This window comes from Anas platyrhynchos, chromosome 8 (assembly GCF_047663525.1).
Source record: "Anas platyrhynchos isolate ZD024472 breed Pekin duck chromosome 8, IASCAAS_PekinDuck_T2T, whole genome shotgun sequence".
Lineage (NCBI taxonomy): Eukaryota > Metazoa > Chordata > Aves > Anseriformes > Anatidae > Anas > Anas platyrhynchos.
In genome coordinates this window covers 17,582,941-17,609,473 of record NC_092594.1, presented here as the reverse complement: position 1 = coordinate 17,609,473, position 26,533 = coordinate 17,582,941, and the positions used below count along the sequence as shown (strand labels likewise).

The 26,533-nt window shown below is 57.1% G+C and overlaps 1 protein-coding gene across 2 annotated transcripts in view; it reads right to left on the bottom strand.

Annotated features, from left to right (window-relative positions):
* LMX1A (LIM homeobox transcription factor 1 alpha) overlaps positions 1-23,090 on the bottom strand; it is a 29,407-nt gene extending 6,317 nt beyond the window's left edge. Inside the window, exons 1-3 of one of the 2 annotated variants that reach the window (XM_072041833.1) lie at positions 23,010-23,090; positions 20,869-21,391; positions 20,173-20,359 (exon numbers count right to left, since the gene is read on the bottom strand). In XM_072041833.1, coding sequence (XP_071897934.1) covers positions 20,173-20,359; positions 20,869-20,944 — 263 coding nt within the window. In that variant the 5' untranslated portion in view covers positions 20,945-21,391; positions 23,010-23,090. Of the gene's footprint in view, positions 1-20,172; positions 20,360-20,868; positions 21,490-23,009 lie in introns of those variants that run through there. The other variant, XM_038183284.2, reaches the window with a different exon arrangement.
* Positions 23,091-26,533: the final 3,443 nt, after the last annotated feature.

The following is a 26,533-nucleotide window of genomic DNA, read 5'->3' as shown; positions in this document are numbered from 1 at the left end:
AAGGGTGTGTTTAGGGCCCTGGATAAAGGACAGTTCCCAAAGCGCTCCCACTTTGGGAACAGTGGTAGCTTGGTAAAAGCCTCAGCAAAATATTGGCAGTGAGTATTGGTAAATTTTGAAAAATATTTAACTTAGGGAGAGTTGCAACAAAGGTGTGGTGGTGTAAGCGTTTTTCATCACTGCACGTGATCCTTTGTTTCTGATTTTCTGAGCATTCTCTTTCCTCTATTGATTAATCTGTATTAAAATCTGAATTAAAAAAAATAGAAATGAAAAAGATCCTTTTTGAAATGACAGTCTCCAGTTTTGAAACAGAAAGGTGGTGGCGGTGTGTTTCAAGAAAATATCGAAAGGAAATATTTTGCCATTTCCAGAATCGAAACCTTTCTGCCTGAAGACCCCCGAGAGAGCGAGATGACATTAAAGGCACCCCCTCTTCTTCGGAGACAAAATCCAACTTTTCATTTCCTATTCCCGGAGAAAAACATCTCGGTCTTCTGCTTCTGGCCTCCCCATCCTCGCAGCATCACCGAAAGCTGGCGGCTTCGACACGTGGCCAGAGCCACCCGTGGGGCAGCGCATCGTGCGTCCCGCCTCGCGCATCCCACATCCCCGGCCCAGGTGCTCCCCATCCCTGTCGGGTGCTTTCCCATGGGGCTGTCGGAGCAGGGAACGGGGCCGGGGAGCTCCTGCCTCCCCCTCTTTCTGCCTTTCTGCCGAGGTGACACAATGAAAGGGGCTCTGATTGACGGGCGCTTCCCGGCTGCTGTCTGTCTCCCGGCCGCCTGCGTGCGCCGCATACAAACGGGGCCCACGGAGCCCCCCTGGGGGGTGGCGGGGGTCAGGGATGGTGATATTAAATACTGACGGACAAATCCCAAACGCTGCGGAGGTTTCTTTCGCCGTGGCTCTTCCTGAAGTGGAGATATTGGAGTCCCAGCGCTTGCCAGGCTGCTCCACGGATGGGTTTGCTTCTCTCAGGATGCTCCTTGCAGCTTCTGCGCTGCCATCCCCGGCCATCTCCTGCCCCAAGGGCCATCCCAGGCACAATGACACGTTCACCCATCCCGGCTCCTCCGAGAGGGGACGGGTGTGTGGGGACATTGGGATGAGCCAGCGGCCCCGCTCCATGCGAGGGACACAGGGGGATGCCGGCGGCGGGGCTCGGTGCCGCCAAATTGAGATGTCTTGGCACCCGGTCGCCTTCTCACTCACTGTCACCCGTCGGAATGGGGGACAGCAGGACAGGGGACATGGAAAAATGCCAGTCGCTGTCAACCACGCATCCAGCCCCCAGGGTTGGGCTGGGACATAGCTGCTGTCCTGGTGCCACCTGGGCGCACCGGGACCAGTTTTGGTCCCCAAACCAAGGGGTGTCAGGGGAGCAGCGGTGTTGCTCACCCACCCCATCCCTTGTGCCCCCTCTCCACACACCCCAGCTCCCCGTGCCACGTTGGGGACGTCCCCAGGCTGTCCCCTGACCCTTCCCCGTCTCCTGGCTCCCTCCCCCCGAGGCGGACAAGTGTTCGCTTTACTGCCTGGCAACGGCGCCCGGGCTAAGCTTGCTAAAATATGAGTGGTTTTTGGCCGGAGTACCAGAAGGCTGCAGTCCTACAGAGAGAAAAAAATTGAGCACTCCATGCCATGGCTCCAGAAAGGGGGAGAATTAGATTTCACACCGAGCAGGCTGGACCATGGCATTCTTTAGTTAATGCTTAACAAACGCCCAAACAAAAGCGGCCAACTTAGCTGCATGTTTGTAAAATGTATTCTCAGCAGATTCGGGTTTATTGGAGAATTCGCTCGCTTTGCAGCAAGTGCCGTTTCCCTTTTTTTTTTTTTCAGTTTAATTTCCCTTCTCCTCCCCCCCTCCCCACCCCCGGCTCCAGCCCCTCTCCTTTCTGCTGGCGGGATGCAGCCTCTGATGCTGCGAGGGGATGTAGCAATGGGGCTGCGGTGGCAATGCTGCCCCTGGGCATTCCCACGAGCCCCCCGGGTGCAGCCCGGCCCCCATGCAGCTGGGGATGAGGACCCCAAAAAGCCAAAGCCTTTGGTGAACCCACCCCCAAGTTTCTGCCACGCAATGCTGATTTCTGGGGACCCCTCCTCCATAATAGCCTGCAGCATCACGCAGGGTGCCGGCCCCATCAAACAACTCAATCCATTGGTTTTGCAGGCAGGAGGGACACGGGGAGCAGGGGGACGCACAGCTCGGTGCCCAAACCCAAAATCATCCCGATGGACACGATCCAGGGACGTTGCCCCCACCAGCCCACATCACGGCGGCTCTGCAGCACGGCCGCCCACCGAGCTGAGTTTCCAGCCCCCTCCCCTCCATGCCCCCAAGAAAACAAGCATAATTGAAAAACCACAATATCACTAGTCAAATTTAATATTGAGAAGGAGCGAGCGGGAGCCAGAGGTCAGAATTAATTACACCCCACCATATTTCAGCACGCTGCCGCGGCTCCGTGTCCTTTCCTAGGGGAGCAGCGCTTCCACGGAGAGGTCGACAGACATTATTAGAAAGGACTGATTTAAACGTACCCCCAGGAGCTTTTCAGCTTGTCTCTTCAGAGCCTTTGTTTGTACCGAGATTAATGGGGAGGCAAATGATGGAAAAGCAAAGTCACCACGAGCGGGAGGATGCGCCACTGCCACCAGCAGCCGCTTTCGGCCGGCTTTGTAAGCGGGGCAGGGTGACCGGTGCTGCTCGTGCCACTCATTTTGCAGACTAAAATGTGATTATCTCAAAACTCTTTTATTTTTATTTATATTTTTTTTGCTTTCCAAGAAATAGAAATTCTGTCTGACCCCCCTGAGAGCTTGTTTTCCTGCCCTGTGGGGATTTTTTACACCCCCGCTGCTTTTTCGGCGTGCTGTGCCACCGTGGGGGAAGGAGCCGTTTCCAATCCCTTTTGGGTTAGGCTGTGCCCCCCTGCATCACACCACATTTCCTACATCTTTCTTTCTTTCTTTCTTTTTTTTTTTTCTCTGCATCTTTCACAAAACTCCCGTAATAAAAAACGAAAATAGAAAAAAAATGGGAGAAAAATATGGGAGAAAAAAAAATGGGAGAAAAAAATAATTAAAAAAAAAAAAAAGGAAAGAAAAGCTTTCTATTTTCTGTTCAGAATTTCAAAGGGAAGGTTAATAAAAAAAAAAAAAAAGAAAGAAAAGGAGGAAAAAAAAGAAAGGCACTTAAAATTCACGGGGATTTTAGGGGTAAGCGCGCGCTCGCGGGCAGCCAATATCCTGTTGCGCTGCCGGGCGCTTCCCAACGCTCCGGCGGCTGTAAAAACCGCTCGGCTGGATGAAATCTAAACAGAATCAGCTAAGCCCAAAATAGAGGCCAGCTGCTTCGGACCGGCTCGGCAAACTGTTATCAGCCTCCCGGCGTGGCTCTATCTTGCATTTCCACGTGCTGGTTTTTGCATCTTGCATTTCCAAAAGCGTTTTGCACGAACATCGCCCGCGCGTGTTGTCACGGTGGTGTTGGGGCTGTTTTTTTTTTGTTGTTTTTCTGACATTTTTTCAATGGAAAGCAGCTGTTGTGGTGAGGCCAGCGAGGCAGCTGCGGGGCCGAAGCTGCGGCGCACATCGAGGTGTCTCCGAAGAGGCATCCTTCATTCATAGCTGCGTGCACTAGAGAGCACTGTAACATGTGGTTCGGCGCAGTTTGGTGACTGCCCGGCTAAACGAGCGGGCTGCAAATGCCAGAGGAATATGCTCTGGAATGAATGGAAACATCCATCTGAAGAGACATTAAATTTAAGCCATCTTTTCTCCCCCCCCCCGCTCCGCCAATCTCGTGTTGCAGCCCTCTCCTGCAGGGATGCTCGCAAGAAAAACAAATCCTTCACTCACGTCCTGCAGGGAGAGCAGGGTAAGGGCAGAGACCCTGCAGCAACCCGCTCCCAAATCACACCCCGTGTGCCAGAAGCCAGAGCAGTTTTGTGGTTTGGGCTGGGCAGCCCTGCCCCGTCCGGGCATCACCTCCCCAGAGGCGCTGAGCATCCTGGAGGAGCACAGCCCTGTGCTAAACAGGATGAAACCCCAGGAAAATTGCAGTACTGAGTGGTTACAACTCACTTTCTACCTTGGCGCTTTTTGCTCCTTGGTTTGGAGAAGCCAGGGAGCAGGGACAGTCTGTTTTCAGCCACCAGCCTCTCCAAAATTCAATAGTACCCCCATGCAAATCCAAATCTTGGTGATTTCTGAACGGCAGCTGCATTTCAGGCTGGCCTCAGCAGCCATAAATGCCAAAATAAAGGCTCTCAGCGATGCCAGAGGGCGAGAAGCAGCCCCAGACCCTGACACCAACCAGAGGAGTCAGCACCCATCACGGGGGGAAGGTGCTCGGGGGGCTCCAAACCTACCCAAAGGGGCTTCCCCGTCAAATCAGTTCCCTTCCTTTACTTGCACACAACACCCCACGCAATATTTAATAATATACAACCTGTAATTGTATATATTTATATACTTTATATATATTTATGTGGTATAATTAAATAATTACGTTAGGCTGCAAAAGCAAACAGGCTTTCTCTAGGAAACAGGTTCCTGCCTCTCGTTTGCTCTGGGTTATCGCAGCCCTTCCCAGCAGCCTCCGGCGGCCGGCGAGGCAGGATATTACTTTGTTGCTTATTCATTTTATTGCTTCTCCTCTCTAAATATTTGCTTGGCAGGGAAAGGATTCCCTTTACACAGTATCTGTTTTTTACAGGTCAATTGAATTTCTGGCTCTCGCAATCCCTCCCTCCTTCCAATCGCGTTTGCAAAACAAATATTGGTTGTACCAATTAGCTGCTGGCCCCTCGCGGAGGCGGCTCGGCGCCTTCGGCCGTGCTCGAGGAGGCTCTCCTGGCCCCAAAACGCACCGTGGGGATGTGCTGGATGCGTCCAGCAGGCCGGGAGCCCGCAGAGGGGCAGCGGCAGGGCTGTGCAAGCCCCCCGCAGCGCCTTCCCCTAGGTACAGCCTCTGCAAGGCACCGGCAAAAAGGAGGTTGCCCGTCCTTCTGGTCACAAAGCAGAAACTTTGAAGGGCATTGAATTGATGCTGCCACGTCCCTTTGTGGCTCCCCATGTGCGGCAGCCGGCCTGAGACACGTGTGAAATACCTCGTGCTGCTGTTCACTCTGGAACCTAATGACTGCCACCAACGGAGATTACAAACGCCCCCAACAGCAATAACAAACGTGTCTGGGTGGATTAAACCTGTTAACCCCAAAGCCACTCACCCAACAGAGCATCAGAAACAATGTTCCTTTCCCTGAAACACCAAACGCATCAATTTGGGACAGGCATGGGGTAAGACTCCACAGTCCCCCAGAACTCAGGCACTCCTTTTAGTGCTGTTTGGTTTTTTGTTTGTTTGTTTGTTTGTTTGTTTTTTCAGGGGATGGGTACACTTCTCCTGCCTGTCCTTCCAACTTCTCACTACTGAAATTTGGAAGATATGTGTTTTTTTTTTTTTGTATTTTTTTTTACGCTTTTAGGGTCTGCCTGCCCATAAGCTGATCCCACAGGAGCCGTGCAGGCGCAGGCGGAGGTGCCGGGGCGGCCGCATGCGTTGGGAGCACACTGCTAAATCTGTCCTGCCCGTGCCAAAATTCACAGCCTGAGGCCAAGGCAAAGGAGGGGGGACACCAAGGCGGGGGGCGAGGGCACGGCGCCTGGCACCCACCCTGTCCGTGTAGGGCAGCCCCAATCCCCCTCCTGCGCACCGAGCGCATCCCCTCCGACCAGTGCCATCCCCAAGGAGACGGCACCACGGTACTGCCGGCCCCCAGCCCCATCCCCGAGCCCCCTGAAGGTCAGCACCAGCGGCATGCCCACCACAGATGGTGCTCGGCTCCCCGTGGGTCCCGCCGGCCCTCGGCCACAGCTGGGCGAACAATTCGCAGCGCATAAATTCACCCAGCGGATTTCAGCCCACGTGCTGTTTGCTGGGAGAGGCAGCGCCGAGGCTGGATTTCATCCCTTTGGGTTTCTTGGCCAGCAGTCAAGCTCCTGACCCTTGATTTACTCGCAATCGGTCAAGAGCCACATGGCAGCTCCCCGGGCCATCTCCCACGTCACGCAGCGGCCTCGGGGCGGCCACCGCTTCTTGGTGGCACCTCCGAGAGGTGGCCGGGGGCTCGGTGGTCAGAAGTTGGAGGCTGGCCAGGATGAAGACCACCTCTCCCACGTGCACGCACTCTGCTGGCCCCTGATAATTCTCCATTTGTCTCTTTGCTCACCTATTTATAGCAGGACACGTGGGGAGAGGCATGAGCAGCAGGAGGGCAGAGCGCGTGGTGGCGAGTGCTGCTCCTGAACCTCCCCGTGCGCACGTCCTGCCTTTGGGGTCAACCTGCTCTTGGGGTCACCCAGACCCCCCCTTGGTGACACCAGCATTACAGACCATCACCAGCTTGGCCCTGGGGGTGCCAAGAACCACACGCAGCTGCGTCTCGGTGAGGTTTTACTCGAGGAGTAAAGATGGGAGGAGAGCGCAGAGGAAAAGAGCAACGTGAGGATCGGGGCTAGCATCAGCCCTATCTGACATCTTCATCGGCAATTGCAATTAGGGACTTAATTTGCATGTTAATAACATTAGCAGGAGATGATAAACTGGAGAGGATGGGGGAGCAACATGAGCTGAAGGGGACTCTGGAGAGATCAAAAAACAACGGAGGATGAGCGACACTGGGTGCGCTCGCCGGGAGGGGTGGGCTGAGCATCCCAGCCCGGCTAAATCCTGACTCGAGACGCTCACGCCAGCCTCGTCACCGTGTCCCCTGCTGTGACACCGGTGTCCCAGTGCCCCAGCCCTGCCCCGGGCCAGTTGGAGGTCTGACAGCACCACCAAGTCAAGGGAAGCTCCGTTTGTCCCACTGGTGTTATAATACAAATTTGGGAAGCGTGTGGCCATGCAGCAGCCCAGCACCAGGACGGGGCAGGAGTTTTATCACCCAAACGGGGATTAAAGTGGTTCCTGATGCACGAGGAGCCGGAGGCAGGAAGGGAGGAGGGAGATGCTCGGCAGTGATTTGTGGGCTGTTCCCGGGCCGTCCTCGCTGCCAGCTCTTGGGCAATGGGATGACTTTTGTTGCAAACTGGAAGAACGGGAGACATATGCGAAGGAGGGAACTCGCATTCCTCTCTCGTAAGAAATCCCTTCTCACTTTCCCCCAAATCGCTCGTACACCCGGAGCTCGGCCTCTCCGGGCTGCCTTGGACACCGGCCCCCCTCCCACGCCCAGATGACCTACTCGTCCAGAAATGGCCGGGGCGGGAGGCTCTCCTCCTCCCTGCCCACGGCCGGGGGGACCCTTCATCCTCCTCCTCCTCCTCCTCCACCAAGGAGAGACGTGGAAAACGCCAGATAAAAACAGCACCGGAGCTGATGGGACCCCGAGACCCCAAAACTCGCCCTTGGCTTCTCCAGGGCTGCGGGTGGCGAGGATGAGGCCCTTCACATTTTTGGGGCTGGGATTTCACCTGGCCAGGATATTTGTTCCCCCCATCTCCTAGCCACAGCGCAGCACGGCACGGGCTGATTGGGGGCCCCCAAAATTTGCCAGCAGGAAGCCTGAGCCTGCCTGAGGGATGCACCAGGAGGAAAACCACCTGAGCACAAACAGAGCCTGGATCGAAGCAACACAGAGCCTGTGATCATGGGGACTGCAGCAACCACCCCCTGCAGGAGCCTCCCTGTTGCCACTGAAGCCTAATGATGTCCCCTGTGACCTGCTGAACACCTGAGCTGACACCTCCTGGGGCAGGCAAGGCAAAGACTGGCACCCCACAGCACGGAAAGGCTCCTCCGAGCCGCTTTGAGAGGGGCAGAAAGCAGGGAGCTCAGCCCTGCCACCTGGCACAAAGCAGCCTCTCCATCCCGTGACCGTCACGAGACACCTCCCACCTCCACCTCCACCCCGACAGGAGGATCTGGAGAGCTTCTCACTGGCGAAAGGGTGAGGCTGAGACCTCGGGTGAAGACCTCTGCAGGAAATCTGGTGGTGCTGGGTGAAGCCAGACCCTGCGGGATGCTCACCACGGCAATCTCGGCTCCGCAGCGAGATCTCCACCTGATTTTCGCAGGGCAGCCCTTCCCGCCTGCCCCACGGACAAACCTACAGCCGCATCCTCCCAGGGCACCCAAATACCAGCCGCTAGATTTGATCTTTCAAGCACCAGCGCCTCGCCCCAGGCAGGCAGCAAGACGATTATTAGGGCTCGAGGCAACCCGACTTCTCCCCCTGTAAGCGCTGCCCCATTAAAGGCTGCGCAATTCCCACCGCGGCACCTCTCATTGCATAGATATTGGATTCGGGAAATACTTTCTGCCGCAGGTGAAACATTTTTTTTCCTTTTTTTTTTTTTTTTTTTTTTTTCTTCCCCGTGCCTGCCCTTTCAGATGAGAGAGGCTGAACGTTGTTTGCCGAGCTCGCTGGCTCTCGGAGGCAGGCAGCGTCTCCAAACGCCGGTGGAGAACGCGGTGCGCGATGCTAAAAGCAAATTTGCCGTCCAAAGCCACGGCTCTGCAATGCTCCTAGCGTTAGCTACAGCTTCTTCCCCGTCCCTCTGGGATGGGGGGAGCCCCAGCAAACAGCAGCAAAGCAGAGAGTGGATGAGAGGTGAAGGAAGGCAGCAAACAGCCCCACGCGCCCACACCTCCCCGCGAAATAGCTTGGCGGCCCTGTCTGCGGGCTGGGGAGGTGGCGAGGAGGTGCTGAGGCCTCCTGGAGACCTGCAGGGCTTTAGGAGGAACATGGAGAAAAAGCTGCAGGGCTGGGAGTGAGGTAAGATGCCACCTGCCTTGCCATCACAGCCCAAAGTCCTCCTGAAGCTGCTCCTTGAGCTGAGCGAGCTCGGCACAAACACCCACAGGGGGACCACAAGGTCCCCAGATTCCACCACAAATGGGGACATGGAGGCAGCACCAAGCCCTGTTCCTGCTGCTCCTTGCTGCGTGGAACCAGCCCCAGAAGCCACCCTGATAATCTCGTTTTCCAGGCTGTAAAATCCCTCCTGGGTTGCTGGGGCCTCACCGCGCCGCGCTTCTAATGGGCTCGGGGTCCTCAGTGGGGAATCGCGCCCGGTTTCTGCAAACTATTATCTAGCCTAATTCCCCCCATCCCATCACTTAAGGATTTACAACACGGCCTCCCTTGAAACGGTTTCTGGTAAATTCTTTGACAGCCCTTCTGGTCCTCACATCATCCTCAGGGTCAGCGGTGCATTAATGGCCCCGCATTTACGCGCCGGGTAACTCACTCCCTGGCAAGCCACTTCATTTGTGCTTTTTAAATTCAGGAAGCAATTAATAGTTGCCACAAAAGCAACGTCCTTCTCCTGGGCCAGTGCCATCAAGTCCTCACTCTCCTTGGGGAATTCGGATGCTGCTGTGGTCCTCCAAAACGGGCCAGATTTTGGCTGAGGACGCAGGGCAGGAGCCAGGTGGGTTATGGACCTGGTTTCTTTTTGGGGTTCTTCGCCTTTATTGCTTATAAATCAGGCTGTGAAAACTCTCCTCTGTTTGCTCGAGCTTAGCAGACATCTTCCACGAGAGTGGGATCTGCAAGGTTAAATCCCGATGCTGGGAGGTGCTGGGGAACCTCCAGGCACCTGCTAACCCAGGGGGTTGGGACTCTGCCTTCCCCAGCCACTTAAAGGGAGGAGTTCAGGAAACAGCACAAATAACACCAAAAATCACCTGCTCACCCCAAAAACCCCATCCCCAGAGCCCAGCATCCTCCACTCACACCGTGCAGCCGCAGTACAGGAGGCAGCAGCATCTTCCCAGTGGTTCTTCCTCCTTCCTGACCACGCAGCCACCTCCCTGGATGGAAAACCCTCTAAAGCCACCCTCCGGCTGCCGAGCTGCCCAGCTTTTAGGACACGAGCTCCCTTTCCACGCCGACCCCCTTGCAGCCAGCAGCAGCAATGATTTCCAGGCGTACCCTCCGCTCGAGACTCCCAGCAGCTGCAGCCCGACCCGTGCACATCCTCTCCCTAATCCTTCCCCTCCCCGGCCCTCTCCAGCCCCTGGCTTCTATTATTTTCTGGCAGGAGCCAGCACCACGTTAGCCCCCGTGCGCAGCCCGAGCATCTCTCAGCACATCCCCAACCTGGCTCCGAGTTACAGACGAAACGTTTGTGTAACAGGAGAACCGGCGAGGGCCAATCGCCCATTAATATTTTAAACCCCTGCTAATTCTTATTTAACGAGCCGTCCAAAGGGCCCCTCGTAATTGCTCTGTACAGCCTGGACCGGTTATTTATTGATAGGGAGCGCCTCTTCCCGGGGGGTGGCCGTGCCCTCCTGCTGCAGGCCAAGCAGCAGCAGCGAGACAAGGACCAGCAAACCCGCCTCAGCCCCCCTGGATTTAGGAAGAAGCCCTGAAGCCCTCGGCACGAGGTGTTTTGAAGCGCTGAGCCGGAATATCATCTGTGGGGATGCTCCCAGTGCAGCTGCATCGGGTGCACGTGTCCTAGTTTTGGGGTAGAGGTCTCCAGATTTGGGACCAGCACGTTGATGGCAAATGGGGGCACAAAAGAGCCCTGGTTTCTGAATCCCTGATCCCAAAACGAGGTGGGGAAGCACCCCCGGGCCTGAGCTCCCTCTGACCTTGAAGCTGACACATCATATGATACATCCCAAAAAATGACGGGCTCCGCTCGGAGCTGACACGCGGCGGGGACAAATTTAACACCCGGCAGCACTCCCGATCCCACGGGAGGAATTCCTGGCGGGGGTTCAGCGCTCGCCCACCCCCGCGAGCAGCCGAGCACCACCACGTCGGGGCACCGGGACCTCGTCCCCCCTTCCTGCGGGGACACACGCTGCCACCGACGGCCAGCAGCACGCGCGGGGAGCGGTCCCGCTGCGGTGGGTGGAAGGAAAAGGTGCTGACCCCAAATGCCACCACTGGTTTGAGGAAGGTGTTTGAATACTCCTGCAGTTAATGAGCTGCATCGAAGAGCTCCCTGGGGAGAGCAGGGTGCTGGTGGGCATCAAAAGAGCAAGCACCTGGAATTGGGGTGTCCGAAATGGGCAGCTCTGTCCATTTGGGACTTCCCAAGCCGTAAGAAACGCTCAGTGCTGGCCATTTTTTGGAGGGGCGCAGTGCAGCCAAGCAGTGCCTGGGGAGGGCAGGGGGCAGGCGGGGTGGGAGAGCATCCCCCAGCAGCAAGCCAGACCCTGCTGCTCCCTCTTCCTCCTCCTCTTCCTCCTCCCCTTCCCTTCTGGCCGGCCCCAGCCCCAGTTTTTGGAGCGCGAGGACTCAGCGCTGCCCGTGCTGCTGCGGGGCCCCGAGCCAGCCCTGGCAATAAGCTCAGGATGAAAACATCAGCTCCGAAACGCAGCAACGGGGAAAACAGACGGATGGACACGTGTGCACGGCCGGGGGCTCCTGCGCTCAGCAGAGCTCCTGCGCTCTTTTTTGGGGTGATTTGGGGCACCTGGGGGATGCTGCGCTTCTTTGGGGCAGGCTCCCGATAAGCAGGACGGGCAGGGTTTGCTTCCAGCCCCAGGATGTTCTGCTCCTGGTGTTTTATTTCCAGCCCTGGTCCATCCACACTTCGGTGATGCTCGTGGGAGCAAAGGAGCGTGGCCGTGACCATAGGTGCCCCCAGCGCTAAGAAAAGAGCAGGTCGGGAACGCCAGCGTGGAGGCGACGGGGCCGGGGCCAGGCCAGGCGCGAGAAGCCAGAAAACGTCGTCGGCTATTTTTATCTGCAGGGCCCAACACTTAATACTCTCCTATCTCCCACAAAATGTCACTCGAGCGCCGGCCGAAAGTTTACACCGCTCACAGACAAGGGCTGAAACCCGAGCCCGTAATCCCTGCTCCAGTCAGAAGTTTTAGTGGGATTCGCAGCGTCTGGATGGGGGAAGATGAGGATAAAAAAAATAAAAAATAAAAAAAAATCTTTTCCCCTGAGAAATTAGAGCAGGGGCAAGGAGAGATGGGACAGGTGGGTCCCCCCTGCCCGCCCAGGACCGTGTCCCTCCGTGGCCTGCCCCATCTGTGGGATGCCAGCATCACCCCCTACACACCAGGCACATCCAGTTACTCCAAATGCCGCCCCCTCCCTCCCACCAGAGGCTCCCCTTGCTTAATAAAGGCACGGCAGGGCCAGGCTGCTTTTAAGGGTCCCATCCTGCTCCCTTTACACCACACCAAACCCATGTGCGTGCAGCAAGGGAGGCAGGGGAAGCAGCTCGGAGCACACAGATAATGGATGCTGACGGGGGAAAGCGGCTTCGCTGGGCCCAGAAACCACCTCCTGCAGAAAGGAGCGGGGTAAAAACCCCCCGGGAATCCACCACCGAGGCGAAAACCCGCATTCCTGGGATGGTCGAGAAATGACCACATCTATCTCCCTCCATCTCCGGTTTCTGAAGCATCGCCGTCCAAGAAACTTCGGTGGATTGGACGCAGTTAAACGAACGCACGCAAAAAAAAAAAAAAAAATCACACAAAACCAAACCCTTAGAGCTGCAAATGGAGCGATCTCCCCAAACATCTCGCATATTTTCAAGGCTGTTGAAGAAACGCACGTTTCCGCACACGCGCACACACACTTTTGCGGACACATTAAAAAAAAATAAAAAAATAAAAAGTGCCCCGAGGGATAAAGCCATTTAGAACGACTTAGGAAACGCAAAGCACAAAAATCCTGTAATTATTGCTCTGCCAAGGGCTTGTCAGTTTGAAAATCCCCGCTCTTGAACCACTAATCCACGTGGAAAAGGAAAAACCACGCAGCTCTCAGCGGGATGTGCCGGAGGCTGACTTCTGCTGCGCTTTTCCAGCGCGAAGGCGACCGGAGGGGAAGGCGTGGGCTCGGTTCTCGTTTCGTTAGCACCTTTCACCCACAACGAGCCCAAATTGAATCCTTTTCCCCCATGGATGGAGCTGGAGACGATGCGAGGGGCTCATTCCCCAAAAGCCAGGGCTGGGACCGATGCTCTGTGGGTGCCGGGATGGGGAAGGAAGGAGCAGGGTCGGTGTCTGAAGGCAGGAGTGCCTGAGAGAGGCGAAAATAAATCAGCTTGGGCGGGGGGATGTTGAGTGCAAAAGCCAAAGATTCAGGGAGTTCCTGGGATTTTTGTTCCGCAGTTGGAAGTAATATGAAAAGGCACTGCTGGCAGAGGAGTCGCGCTTGCTCCGGAGGAAGGGGCTGCGCCATGCCGGCAGAGCAGCCAGGCTCGTGGCGTGGTGTGCTGGGGGCACATCGAGTCCCCGTGCCCAGGTGAGGGTGGGGGACACCCGTCTTTTTGTGGCCATCACAAAATGGTCCCACGAAGCTAGCTGCATCCCCATCTGCTCCCCAGCATCACGCTTCCACCATCCTCGCTCCAGCCCTGCTTAACCCAAATTTTCCCATCTCGGACCTCCCCTCCCATTTCTTTCTCCGAACCCATCCCCGCAGCCCAACCTCCCCCCAGCGTGGGTTTTTATTTCCTGAAGGCGAGGCGTGCAGGAAGCCTCTCCTCCCTTCTGGTTAACATCCTGGTTAACCTTCCTCGGGGCAGAGCTGAAGCGAGCTCGGACTCTGGAGCCCAAGCTCCAAGACTTTAAGCCTCATTAAACTTTTAAGCCGGTCCGCCGAGGGCCAGCCCGTTGTAATTACGGATGCAGAAGGAAGGAGCAACATCCACCCGAGCATCAAGAAGACTCAAACAACGCTTAATAGCTTTCCTAACATCGCTGTTTAAAGGATGCTGCTCGATACCACTCCGGCGCCCTGCCCGGCAGCGGAGATGCTGAGCCATACATAATTCAGTACTGCACTTCATGGCCAACCCAGCTGGCCACCAGCAAAACCAGAGGCGCACGAGCCCGAGCCATCCCACCCCAACGGAGGCCACGGGTGCCCCAGCCACAAGGACAGATGGGTTCATGGTTGCATTTCAGGGGAAAAAGGGGCTCAACACCAAAACCAATGGGCAAGAGTTTTGGGGTTGTGTCTTGACAAACATCCAAGTCATCCAGCCCAACACCTCCATCAACATCCCTGAGTCTGGTCATCCAAAGGGGTCAAAGCCATCGCTGTGGACAGGGCTGCGAACGCAGTCCCTTTTCCATGCGTTTTTGCCCCATTCTGTTTGGACACGTCGCTGCAGAGGTTACTGGTGGTTTGCATACCCAAGGCACCGCTCTGCAGGAGCGCACACTGAACAGAGCCCGTGTGTGCGAGCAGAAATGCCGGCAATCAGAGCATCCCCGTGCTTTCTGTGTGTGGGGTTAGGGGGAAGAAATAACAACCTCGCCTCTTTCTCATAAAAACCCGCCGCGTCTCAGAGCTGCCTTCGGGTCCCCCACCCCGCTTCTCTCCCCGCTCCAAATTCTTCACACCAGCCGCTTCCCCGAGCTTTCAATAACCCAGACAAAGCTCCAGCCTCCCTCTTGCTGCTCGGCTGCCTTGGGCAATACTCCGCAGCGAGAAATCAGCACAGAGTGGGGTGTCCCCAGACCGGGGCAGGGACCGGGAGCCCTCACCGTGCACAGACTCCGGGTTTATCCAAGGATCTCCGCAGCACCAGCCCGAGGAGAGGCTGCAGGCCCCGAGGAGATGAGTGACAACCCAATAAAGGTCTCCTCCGCCAGGCAGCATTGCCTCTCGGCGTGCTTTTCCAGCTCCCTTGCGGAGCAGGCTCCGGCAGCCTTGCCCGGAGGGGTTTTTGGGGCCGGGAGGTGGCGGCGGTCGTTCCCCAGGAGCACCGGGGAGGGATTTTGCACGGTGGCGGCGGAGGCGGAGGACAATGGGCAGAGGAGCGATGGTCGCGTGAAAAGGGATTTGTTCCGCTGTCAAGGACAGAAAGATCTCCCCAGGAGCTGCTCTCGGCAAAAAGGAGCCCACGAAGGAAGGAGAGGGGAAGGGAGAGCAGGAGACGGTGCGGGATCAGCGCCGGGCCGGGATGGGTTTGCAGAGCACCACGGCCAGCCAAGGATACCTCCACCAGCCTGCTCTGCCCTGCCCTAAACATCAGCAGCAGGCTATGGTTGGGCTGTCCCCACGGTCCCCTCGCCTCAACCCTGCCCATGGAGCCCAGGAGAAGCCATCGCCCCTGCAGCACAACCCCTCTGGTCAAAGGTGGAAGACACAAAGGCAAACACGACAAAAAAATTGGGAAATCTGGAGAGGGGCTGAGAATTAATGCCCAAGCAAGGCTCCCAGGCAAGATGCTCAAAGCACTTGTGATGGTGATTGAGCCCTCGTTGGGTATATTTGTATTTCCAGCTCTGTTTGATGGGCAAAAAAGCTGAGGGTCAGCTTTTTTTCAGTACTCCCATGGCCCTTCGTAGCTGAGCCCAGCCTGGACGGAGCCCAGCAGCAGAAGCATGCCTGGAGGGGTAGGAAAGGCTGAGCCTCCGTGGAGAGGAGGCAGGTGCAGGCACACGGCGTGCTCGGGACACTGACGGCTTGCATCGAACGTGACACGACTTCACCCCGCTATGGAGAGACGCACGCACCCCTCCTGAAAAATCTGGCCTTTTGGGGAGGAAAAAGATATTTTCAAGTTCACAGCCTATGAAAGGTGGGGCAGCTGAAAGACCACTGGCAAACGAGAGAAATTAGAATTTTGTTCACAAGAACCAAGCAAAAAAAATATTTAATAAATAATAATAATGATGAAATTCCAGGAGAAGATGCCTGAGAAACCCTGGTTTGGCTCTGTCCAGGCGGGACCTGGCCGTTTGCTTCCAGGTTAGAGACACCAATAAATAAAGCTGGGCTTGCAGCGTGGGCATAGACCTTCACTCGTGTCTGTGTGACGCTTGTGATTTCAGGGAGCGCTCCTAAAATCAGTGGTGGATACACAAAAAAATCAGATTTCTCATGAAAACACATTCACAAAAATATAAATACGGATCTGGGGTCAGCCGCAGGGTTCCTCCCTGCGGAAATGCAACCATTCTCTGCCTGCTGTAAAGCAGTTGGTCACGCCTGTTACGGAGGTGCTGTTCTCTTAAGCCGCAGGCAGAGCCCTCCGTCCCCGTGCTGGTGCCTGCACCCCGGGGCTGTGTCTGCGAGGGCACGAGCCCGAGACAAAGCAGAGCTCATCGGGCACCTCCAGGAGGAAAATCCCCGCGCTCCTCGCCCCTTTCCACCTCCTCTTCCTCGAGCATCCTCTGGACTGGGGTGTCTCGAACACCTCCCTCGGTATTCAGCACAAGTGGGAAAATGCTGAATCCAGAGCCAAAAATGGTGAAAATTGGAAAAAATTCCACCGGTTCTGGCCACCCCACAGAGGTGCCAAGGCCGTGAGGTGCCGGGCTCGGCTACGAGAAGCCTCAGCTCCATCGCACACAAGGCTGCCGCTCCCTCGCAGGCCGTTAGGTGAAATGTTAATTGTAAGGCACGAATCTAATTACAGGCACCAAAGCCGTTCTCCTCGTGGGGACGGGGCTGAATTCAGAGAGGGGATTGCTACAGGAGAAAAGGCCGGAGGGGATGGCGAGCAGGGAGGAAGGATGGGAAGGGTCGGAAGAGCACAGAGGGGAAGGGAGAGACTGGCCAGGGGGAAGCCCACGTTTGCACTGTCATCTCCAGAGCCCTCTTCTCTGCCACCAGAGGCACGAAATTCCCATTTCACCCAGCCGAGAGAGGGCAAAAGGCTGTTCACAGCCAGCAGGGTCCCTGGAGGTTCCCAGGTCCAGGCAGCAGGACCAGCCTGCCCTAAGCGTTCAACACCGGCACCCTCGTGCACACCCGGCTGCGGCATCTCAGCCCCGTGGCCCCTTCCCAGACAAAAATACCAGGTGTGATTTCCCAAACCCATCTTTAAAGGTTTATTCACAGGCATTTCCCTTCGTGCACGTGGAAGAAGCTCGCTTTGCACCCGTGTGACGACTCGGGTGGATTCTGGACCTTCACCTCCCAAACTTCGCGACGGCGACGCGGGAGCTGGCAGCGGCGCACGGAGCTGTCAAGCGGCTCTCCGACAGCCCCGGTGTCACACAACTGCCTCCCCCAGCATCACACAACTGCCTCCCCGGCCCGGGGAGCCCCGGCACGGCGACGGCAGCGACGTGGGGCTGCTGTGGGCGCCCGCATGCCAGCCTGCTCCGAGGCGTGCTGGCCATCTGCTCCCGCCCGCCGCGGCTGGGGACGTGCCAAGCAGGCACGCCGGCGCCGCGCTCCCCAGCTGCGCCCCCCGTCACGGCCACGCCGCTGCTCGCAGCCCCCCGGGGGGTTTTCCAGAGCCCACCCTCGCCTCCGGCATCGTCCCATGGTGCTGGGTCCTCCCCACGGCTTTGCTGGGCCATTGTAAATCCGACGGACGGGGAATGGGTTTGGGAAGCCCCTCTCCTCCCAGCTCTATGGCCTCCCTTCCCTGCTCATGGCCAGGCTCCACGCTGTCCCCCCCCCAAACCTCCCTCCCACCCCCTGGGTCACTCTGACACCCTGGGGTCAGCCAAAGTGAAGCCTGGACCTCGTCACCCATCCAGGTTTGGACAAGTGCCGGGGTTTGGGATGTTCCGTAACAAACGTCCTCTGCCCCAAATCCACAAATCCCGGGGGTGCAGGTCGAGGAGCCCCCCCAAATGGCTCTGCCCAGCCTGGGGGGCACTGGGGACACTGGCCACCAGCCCCCACCTTCCCCCACGGTCACCCCAGCTCCTTGGGAAATGCCCCAAGGCGCTGCCGAGCCCTGGCCCAGCATCCCCGCTCTTTAATCCATCCCTCCGCAGGTCCCCGACCTCTTCACGAAAGATAAAGAAATGCAAAACATCTGTTTTAATAAATGATTCATCGATTTCTACGGCCCAGCAAGCCAGCCGCTTGCTTAAAGCCGCCCCGTAACACTTTCCACGGGTGTATTTATAACCAAAGGCACAACCCGGCCGCCTCGTGCTCTGTCCTTAACCCTCGGCAGCCTCGTTACCACCGGAGCTCAGGCGGGGAGCGAGGACACGCGACAGAAAACACCGCACCAATTCCTCCTTGGTAAAAAACCCCCCAGCAGCCGCCATCCGGAAGAGCAATCCCTTCTTTTAATTAAAAATAAAACAAACCACTACGCGCCACTCGGCAGGATCCTCGGCACTGGTTTCGCATGAATTTCCAGCCCGCGGGACACTCGGCGCACGGAGCATCGATCGCTGCCACGACGCACCAGCAGCAATTCCCAGGGGTTTTCCAAAACCTCGTCCTCTCCATCAGCACCAGAGCATGGGCATGGTGCTGTGGGACTTGGGAGAGCCCAGCCAGGAGAGAAGAGGCAATTTGGACAAAAAATATATGTATATTTTTCCTTTTTAAAAATTATTATTAATTACAGCCACTATAAATCTCAATAAAGCCAGAAGGGAACAGTGCTCCACATGGGCTCTGCTCCACGTCCTTGATGTCCCCAACCCCAGGGAAGGTGGTGACGATACCATCATGGTCACCTCACCTTCAGGGCTGAAATCCTCGCCCCCGGGGGAAGGCGCTGCCGCAGAGCCCAGGCAGAAGTTACCAAACCCGGGAACACCCAGACCAAGCCGTGCGCCGCCCGAGCTCGCAAATATTCATGACTTCTTTTTTTCCTTTTTGCAATCACTCTCATCTGTCCCGATGGCACTGGGTGCTCTGTCAGGCAAGGCGCACAGCGAGAAAGAATTTATTTTGTGGATGAGAGACACGGGAGGAATATTTTGTGTTGGAGCTCCCAGCGTTCGGACACGCAGGCAGCAAAAACCCGTGCGTGCCGTGAGCGGGAAAGGCATTTTTGCAGCAATGTTTTCCCCCTTTCCCCCTAATGGGAACAGCTCCATGTGCTCCAAACAGAGGTATTGGTAAAGCAGAAAACGCACATTATATTGTATCAGAAAGCTATGAGAACCGGTAGCTGAATTTCTATGGACTGACAAGCTGCGCACCCAAACTGGGCAAATTTTTGCCGAAAAAAAATAAAAAAAAGCCGTACTGCGCCGCGGATCTCCCCCTTCCACTCCAGCGGCAGCTAATTCTTCCGCTCTTTTGTAAACATTCGAAAACAAGGTCGCACGCACAAATTCTGCTTTCAATTTTCCTTGTATCCATAGTGATTAAACTCAGCCCCACAATACGGGACTTAAAGGCAACTCGAAGAAGGCGCCGAGCAGGGCTGGCCCCAGTGCTCTCGCCGGCACGCCGAGGGCCGGAGGCGAGGATGTAGCCGATGGGGGCTTCCTCCACCAAAAGCCCCCCTGGGAGCAAAACCCCAGTGCTGAAATCACCGTGCCATCATCATCCTGAGGGACCCAGCCCCAATCTTCACCCTCCCCAAGAAACAGCCAGCCCGGAGGCACCGCAAACGCTACGGCTCCAGCAAGGGGACGCGGGGGGATTTGGAGGACACCGCGGCCTCTCCCGGCTGCGCACGGGCCCAGGCGTGAGTTTTGCAGGGAAAGGAGCCCCCAGCCCCACGGCGTGGACGTGGGGGGCTCTGAGGGGGCCCCCAGCAGCTCCCCATGGGGAGCAGGGAATAGCTCAGCCAGCAAGAGCGGGACACAAAAAAAAAAATAAAAAAATCAGCTGCAGGAGCGGGAAGGCTCGGCAGCCTTCTCCCCATCCCCACTGGGGAGGTTTTTCTTTAAAATAAAGATTTTCAAATTCACTTTTTTTTTTTTCCTTAAATTCCGATCACCTCCCTCCCGCAGGCACAAATCAGCTCCACGCTTTCTGAAGGGCACCTCCACCCGAATCCCTGCTCCCCTACAGCCCCGCACACAGGGAGAGCCCCAGCCCCAGCGGGGCCCCCCCTGCGCCGTGCCTCAGTTTCCCCACACGGGTGTGGGAGCGATCGCATCGCCCTGCTGGGGGGGGGATTAGGGAAATTGCTGCACGTGGGACGGGGCTCGGGCAGGACACGGTGTCCCCCCGGCAGATGCTCGGTAGGAAAATAAAGCCGGGGGACGTTGGAAAAGGATTTTCCCTTTGCCTGCGAATTCCTGGTCTCCCGACAAAAGGCTCCTAAATTCCCAAAGGCAACGAAACACCTCCAAAAAAATGGGAAAACCGAGGGGGGGGGGGTTTGAGAAGGAGAAGCAAAACCGGAGATGCCGACACCACGGGGACGGAGAGACCGGGGCTTGGAGCAGCCAAGGGGGGTCCCCGCGCACCCCGCGCTCTCGGCGGTGGGGAGGACCAAAAATTTGGGGTGTCGGGGCTGGGATGGGGGGGGAGGGGGGGGAGCACTCACTTCTCGTAGTCCAGCTTGCAGTAGAGCTTCTTGTCGCGGTAGAAGCAGGTGGTGTGCAGGGGCTCCTTGCACGACGCGCACTGCACGCACTGCTCGTGCCACAGGCTGTCGTTGAGGCGCAGCAGGAACCGGTCCGAAATGACCCGCTGGCACCCCTCGCACACCGAGCGGGGGGGCACGGCCCTGCCTGCGGGGAAGGAGCCGGGGGGGGCAGCGTTGGTCCGGGGGGGGAAAGGCTGGGGAAAGCCCCTGTCGCCGCCGCCGCCACCCCCGGGGATGGGCATCAGGGGGAAGGCAGGGCAGGGGGGTCGGGGGGGTCCCTATGGGTGAGGGGGGGGTACGGGGAGCTGCTCCCGGTCCCGGGGGATCTCCGTGCTCGGGGGGAGCCGCGGGGGGGGGGCGAGGGCCCCGATTTCGTTCCTCTCGGGATGGATGCGGCTGGCGGAGGTGGCGGTGCCGGGGAGCGGCGTGAAAACGAAGGGAGAAGAAACGAGGGGAAATCACCGCCGGGAGGGGCGGGGGGGAAACCTCGGGGTCGGGAGGGGCTCGGGGGGGCCGCGGGGAAAGGCTTTGGGGCGAGCGCGGAACGAAGCGGGGGCTGCTCCCCTGGCGGACACCCCCCCCCCCTCCCCATCATCATCATCATCATCATCCCGGCGGGGCCAAGAAGCTTTGGGGGGGGGCTCCCCGACTTACCCAGCAGCGAGGGGAAGGGGGCGTTGGGCTCCAGGGCGCTCTGCAAAGTCTCCTCCATCTTCAGCCCGTCCAGCATTTTGGGGAGCCGGGCCGGCCGGGGGGGGGGGGGGGCGCCTGCCGACACAGCCCCGCCACGCAGCGCTCAGCCCCCGGCAGCGGCTCCCGGGGGCACCCCGAGCCCCGTTATCCCCGGTCCCCCCCCCCCACCTCCTCGTACAGCCGCCCCCCTCGGGAGGATGCGGGGCAGCCGTCGGGGGGCTGCTGCCTTTGGGGGGGGGGGGGGGAAAGGGGGCTCGGCCGCTTACCTGCGGAGCCTTCGTCCCCCGGGGAGCCCGAGGAAGAGGAGCCCTCGGGGGGGAACCCCCTGATCCTCAAGCAGCGGCTCTAAAAGGGGGGGCCCTGCCGCCTGCTGCCCCCTTCCTCCTCCTCCTCCTTTTCCTCCTCCTCCTCCTCCTCCTCCTCCTCCAGGGGTGCCGGGGGAGCCGCTGCGCCCTTGGCCGGCTCCGGAGCGGAGCGCAGCGACCTGCGGGGAAGCGCCCGTCCGACTGCTGCCAAGACACATTTCCTGGAGCTGATACCTCCCTGCCCGACCCCCACCCCCTGCCCTCCCCTCTCCACCCCACTCGAAATAAGTTTCCTCCCCGCTCTCCTGCCTTGCGCGCACCGGCCCCGCCACGCCTCGAGGGGCGACCCCAAAAGAAGAAGAAGAAGAGGTTGGGGGGGGGAGGGAAAGGAAAAAAAAAAAAAAAAGGAAAAATAAAAATAAAATGAAAGGGGGAGGGTGGTGCCCCGCCACCGCGGCTCTCCCGGTGCCGTACGAGGCTGGAAATCGGCTCCCGGTCCCGCAGGAGCCCGGGGTGGTTTTTTTTGGGGAAGCCCCGGAGGGATGCGCATCGCTCCGGGAGCCCTCGCTGCGGGGTTTTCGAGGCAAACGAGCGTCGGGAGGGGGACAAAAAAATGAAATCCCGAAGGCGCAGAGGGGCCCCCGGTACCGGGGAGCTGCAGGGGGAGGCGGCTCCGCGCAGAGCCGCTCCGGCCCCGCCAAACCGCGGCGGATTTGGGGAGGGGAGAGCCGCGGGGGGAGACCCCCCCCCCGGCTGGGGGAGCCGAAACTCGGAGCCTTCCCCTGGCCCCGGAGGGTTCCCGTGGCCGGGCCCGGCTGTCCCCGTTCCCCCTCCCGGGGGGGTCGCTGTTTTTCGGGGAGTCCCGGCCCCCCCGGGACACCTTGGGCACGGAGCGGGGCCGGGTCCCCCCTCTCTTAGGGACGCGCTATGGGTTTGTGAAGGATTGGGGAGGGGGGTGTTTTTGGGGATCCTCCCTCCCCGTGCCCAGCGGTGACCTTGGCAGCCCCCCCGCGGGGTGTCCTTGTCACCAGGAGGTCCCCAGGCCTGCGTGGCGTGGGCGACGCAGGGGGCAAGGTCATGTCCTTGGGGAGCTCGTGGGAAGGAGAAGGGCCCCGGGTGGGCGCAGGGGGACAGCCACGCTGCCAGCATCCCGTGGGAGAGTGGGGACAGGATCCTGGGACAGACCCAGTATGGCCCAGTATACCCGCACTGGGAGGCTAGGCACGGGAGCACTGGTCCCAGCACACACAGGTCAGTGTGAAGGAGCTCCGAGCCCTCCCGTTTGGGCAAGCTGAGCTGTGACTGCAGCAGGGAGGCGCTGGGCTCTGCCACCCCCGGCTTTGTGTCTCCTGAAGGTCTCAGAGAAACTCCAGCCAAATTTCGAGGTAGCTGGCCCCAGTGCCAAGGCACCGGGCCGGCAAGGACTGCGGCACGAGCAGGGGCTGCAGGAGCTGCGTGCTGATTTTCCTCCCTGCACAAACCAGCGCAGGCATCAGGAAAGGCTGCGGTGGTGGCACAGCAGGTATTATTGTCACCCCGACGTGTTCCCTCTCCAGGCAAGGAGGGGAGCCTGACTCAGTTTCCCTTCAGGAAGCAGTAAGGTGAGGTCTGAGCACCCCAAACCACAAAAGGGCTCGGGGGTCCCGCACTGCCCCTATGCCAAGGGACACGCAGGGTGCCGTGTGACGACAGTGACCCCAGGAATCAGTGAAACATTAAAGACGTGTGCTCAAAAACCCCTCCCTGATAGATTTAGGGGGTCACCTGGCAATTCCCCCTCCCAAAGCACAGCTTCACCTTGAGAAATGTCTTCACAGAAGACGAGGGGAGCATTTCAGCCACCTCGCCATGTCCTCCAAGGGGCTTCCAGGATCAGCTGAACCAGGCGCAGCAGCCCCCAGCTGAAGAAAATTAAATAGGATTTCTGAGAAGCAGGACCAGGCTTTCCCCTCTAGCTCTAGGGCCTGTCGGCAGCAGCTGGGTGGGGAAGGAAAACCAGCACCAAGCAGGGGCTGCCCACCACAGTGCCAAGCCTGCAGTGCTCACGGGGGCAGGGGGGGCTGAACATCTCCCCTGGCATCCCCCCTGGACCTGCCCAACCCTCGTGTTTCATGCTGAGGAGCTTTGGAAGCAGCAGGGCACAGGGGGCCCCATTCACAGACGCAGACCCAGATCCCTGCTCCAGCATCCCCTTAACTCTGCCCAGCAAAGCAAAGCGGGAGCAGGGAGGTCTGGACCCAGAAGCAGGCACACGAGAGGCAGAAGAAGAGGCTGGTGCCTGAGGTCAGGCACACCGGTGGCTGAAATTATCAACAGGACGTGCCCTTGGCCCTCTAAATGCACACCAGCTCACACCTTTATGGCTTGGGAACTGTTTGGTTTTGTTCCCAGTCCAGAACTGCTATTTCCAGGTTTATGCTGAATTTCAGTAGCAAACCAAGCAGCTACTGCAGAACCCAAAGAGGGCAGGAAAACACACGGGCTTCATTACTGGGTGAGAAACAGACCCAGCTTAGTGAAAGCAATGGGGTTTAAGTGTTTTTTTGTTTGTTTTTTTGTTTGTTTGTTTTCTTTTTCTTTTTTTTTCTTTTTTTTTTTCTTTTTTACCTGTTCCACGCTCATCATTATAAATGGCTAAACCCACTATTTATTTTTTTTTTCCGAGTTCCCCTCCATGGAGCACTACAGAGCCAGCAATCCAGAGCTAAAAAATGCTTTAAAATATTTGGCTCATGCACTAAAACAGAGCTCATCCACGGTGTGGGGATGCTGCTAACTCAGACGGCTCATGAGACGCGATGCTCAGTGGGGAAGAGGATACATCGCTCTGCTTGTGCCAGTCGTTACAGGGCCTGGTTCATTCAGGAAAGGAAAAAAATGTCAGAGCTTAAGCAGAGACCGTGAGGGTTTTCATGGAGCACCCAATGGCTGGGTGCTTCAAAGTGGTGGCAGGAGCCAGCAACTGGAATTTGGAAAGAGCAAAATTCGGATGAGATTGGGGCCGGGTGCCAGGAGGAAGGGTAGGTGGCAGGACCTGTCACACCCTGACTCGTTATGCCTGAGAAGCGGCGGATGTGCCTGCACTTTGAAGGCACCATGCCCACGTTTGAAGGGATTTAACCATGACATAAACGAGAAGTCGCAGGGTTAAGACCAAGCCGAAGAAGTCCCTGCATTGACTCTTCCAGAGGAGCAAGAGGCCTCTTACTTACAGAAGCCGTGCTGGTTATCTCATGGTCTCGTGGCCCTAACAGCTCTGGGAGGGGAGAAGCGTCAAGCAGGTGATCAAATACACCAAAATTTCAAACAAAACAAAACAAAAGTGATCTGAAGAAAGATGACAAGCCCTGCTTGAAATGTGACCCAAAGCCCAGAGCCCACCTCTCCAGGGCTTTGAGGTAGACTGCCAAGAGCAGGGCTGCTCAGGAGCCACAAATGGTCACGCTGAGACTTTCTGCCCCAGCCTTGCTTGTTTGCTCCCATAACTTCCAACCTCAAAAATTCACACTGCAGGCAGTGGTCTGGATTTGTTCCCAGACAGTGGATTGAGACCAGCACGAAGACAGTCAAGGTGAAACGCTTATGGGATGTAGCAAGCTCTGAATCTCTCTCTGCTGTCCGGTTTATTTCGCTGTTACCCACGTGTTGAGCTGCTCTGCTGATGGGGAGGATCAAGGAGCCTGAAGCCCTCATCACTCACTCAAGCTAAGCCAACAAGAGGCGTCCTGCTGGCTACGTTAAACCCTCATCAGATGTTTTGGCCAAATTAAGCTCCAATGCCCCATCTCCAGGGACAGGGATTGAAAGGGCCAGCGCTATTGGCATGGCAGCACCCTCTCCTCTCCAGCTTGAGTTATCGCTGCATGGCTCAAGGACAGCACCCGGACACCATCTTGGCAAGAGGTCTGCATGAGGAACCTGTCTTTTTCTGCGTAGTTCAACAAAACACATCAAGCACGTGGTCAGTCTTCAGGAGGTGCCATCACTTCTGCAGCCTTTCTCTTGCTAAGCCTGCTAATGCCAACCAACCTCCTGGATGAAACCAGCAAAGTCTGCGTGCAGGGTCTGAAACTCTGGCACGGGACATTTTATTTTAATTTAATCACTTCCATTTTAATGAAAGATTACCTTTACAATTAAAAAATTCCCCTGGTCAATGCTCTTCACTTCATATAAAATTTTTGTTTGCTTGTTCTTCTTTTTCAGTATAAATGGGGAAAAAATAGTATTAGAGTTCTTTTTGGTTTTGTTTCTTTCTCCTGTTCTTTCAATCCTCTTCCTCCTTTTCACAGTGAAACGCCGGAGAATGAATCACGTCCCTGTGTGGGAGTTTTAACAAACCGTTTCATTTTTATCCTTCTTTCTTTCCTGTTGTCACTCCTCCTCTCCCCTGAACTTCCCCGAAGCCGCCGAGCGGCAGCGTTGCAATCTGTCAGGCGGACAGACGAAGCACGGCTGCAGCTCAGCGCACTGGCTGCTGAGAGGGTCAGGAGGGGCAGATCACTTAACACTACACCTGTTTTATGAATAATAATACAGGCGGTTTCGCTGGGTTCCTGGGAGGACGTTTTCCCACCAGGATAAGCTCCGCGTATCGAACAAATTCGTGTCTTTAACTCGTTTGACTCTGGTTAGCTGCGTTGTACCGGGGAGCTCCAGCAGTGCCGTGGGAGCTGGGGACAGGCCAGGTGGAGCTCTGAGGCAGGTTTTGTGAGCGCCTTGAGCTTTCCCCTCTCTGCAAGCTTCACTTACAGATGCACTTGATCGCAGATTTGGTATTGAACAGCACGGTTTTAGTGCTAAAAGAAAGGAAAAAACCCTAACAGGATCCACGAATCTCAGAAAAATAAGAGCTACACTAAAGCTATAATAAACATCGTGGTGCACAAGGCAGCCTGGTGCTCCTGTAAGAGCTGCCAAAATAGGAGTTTTTAGCCTTTTGGAATTTTTTTCACCTCCTCCCAACCCCAAGCATGAGGTCCCTGGGCGATCCCAGCAGCACAAGCACAACCCTGCCCTGTGTTGGGCACACACCGGGGACACCAACCAGCACCAGGGCTAGGGCTGGGACAAGAGGTGCCTTCCCATCCAGGCTGTGCAAGGGTGTGGAGCAGCTTAGCAAAGAAGAAAACACATTAAAAGGGTTGCTTTCCAAATAACTTTACATTTTTTAAGAGTTCAAAAAAGTCCAAGAGCTCTGTTTAGGATGCCAAAATGAATTTTTTTGATTGAAAGCAGAAAATTGCTCCAGGTCTCCCCTTAGCAGGAGCAAGGAACAACAATATCTGGGAAAAGTCTTCCACCAAGAGATCCATCAGCAG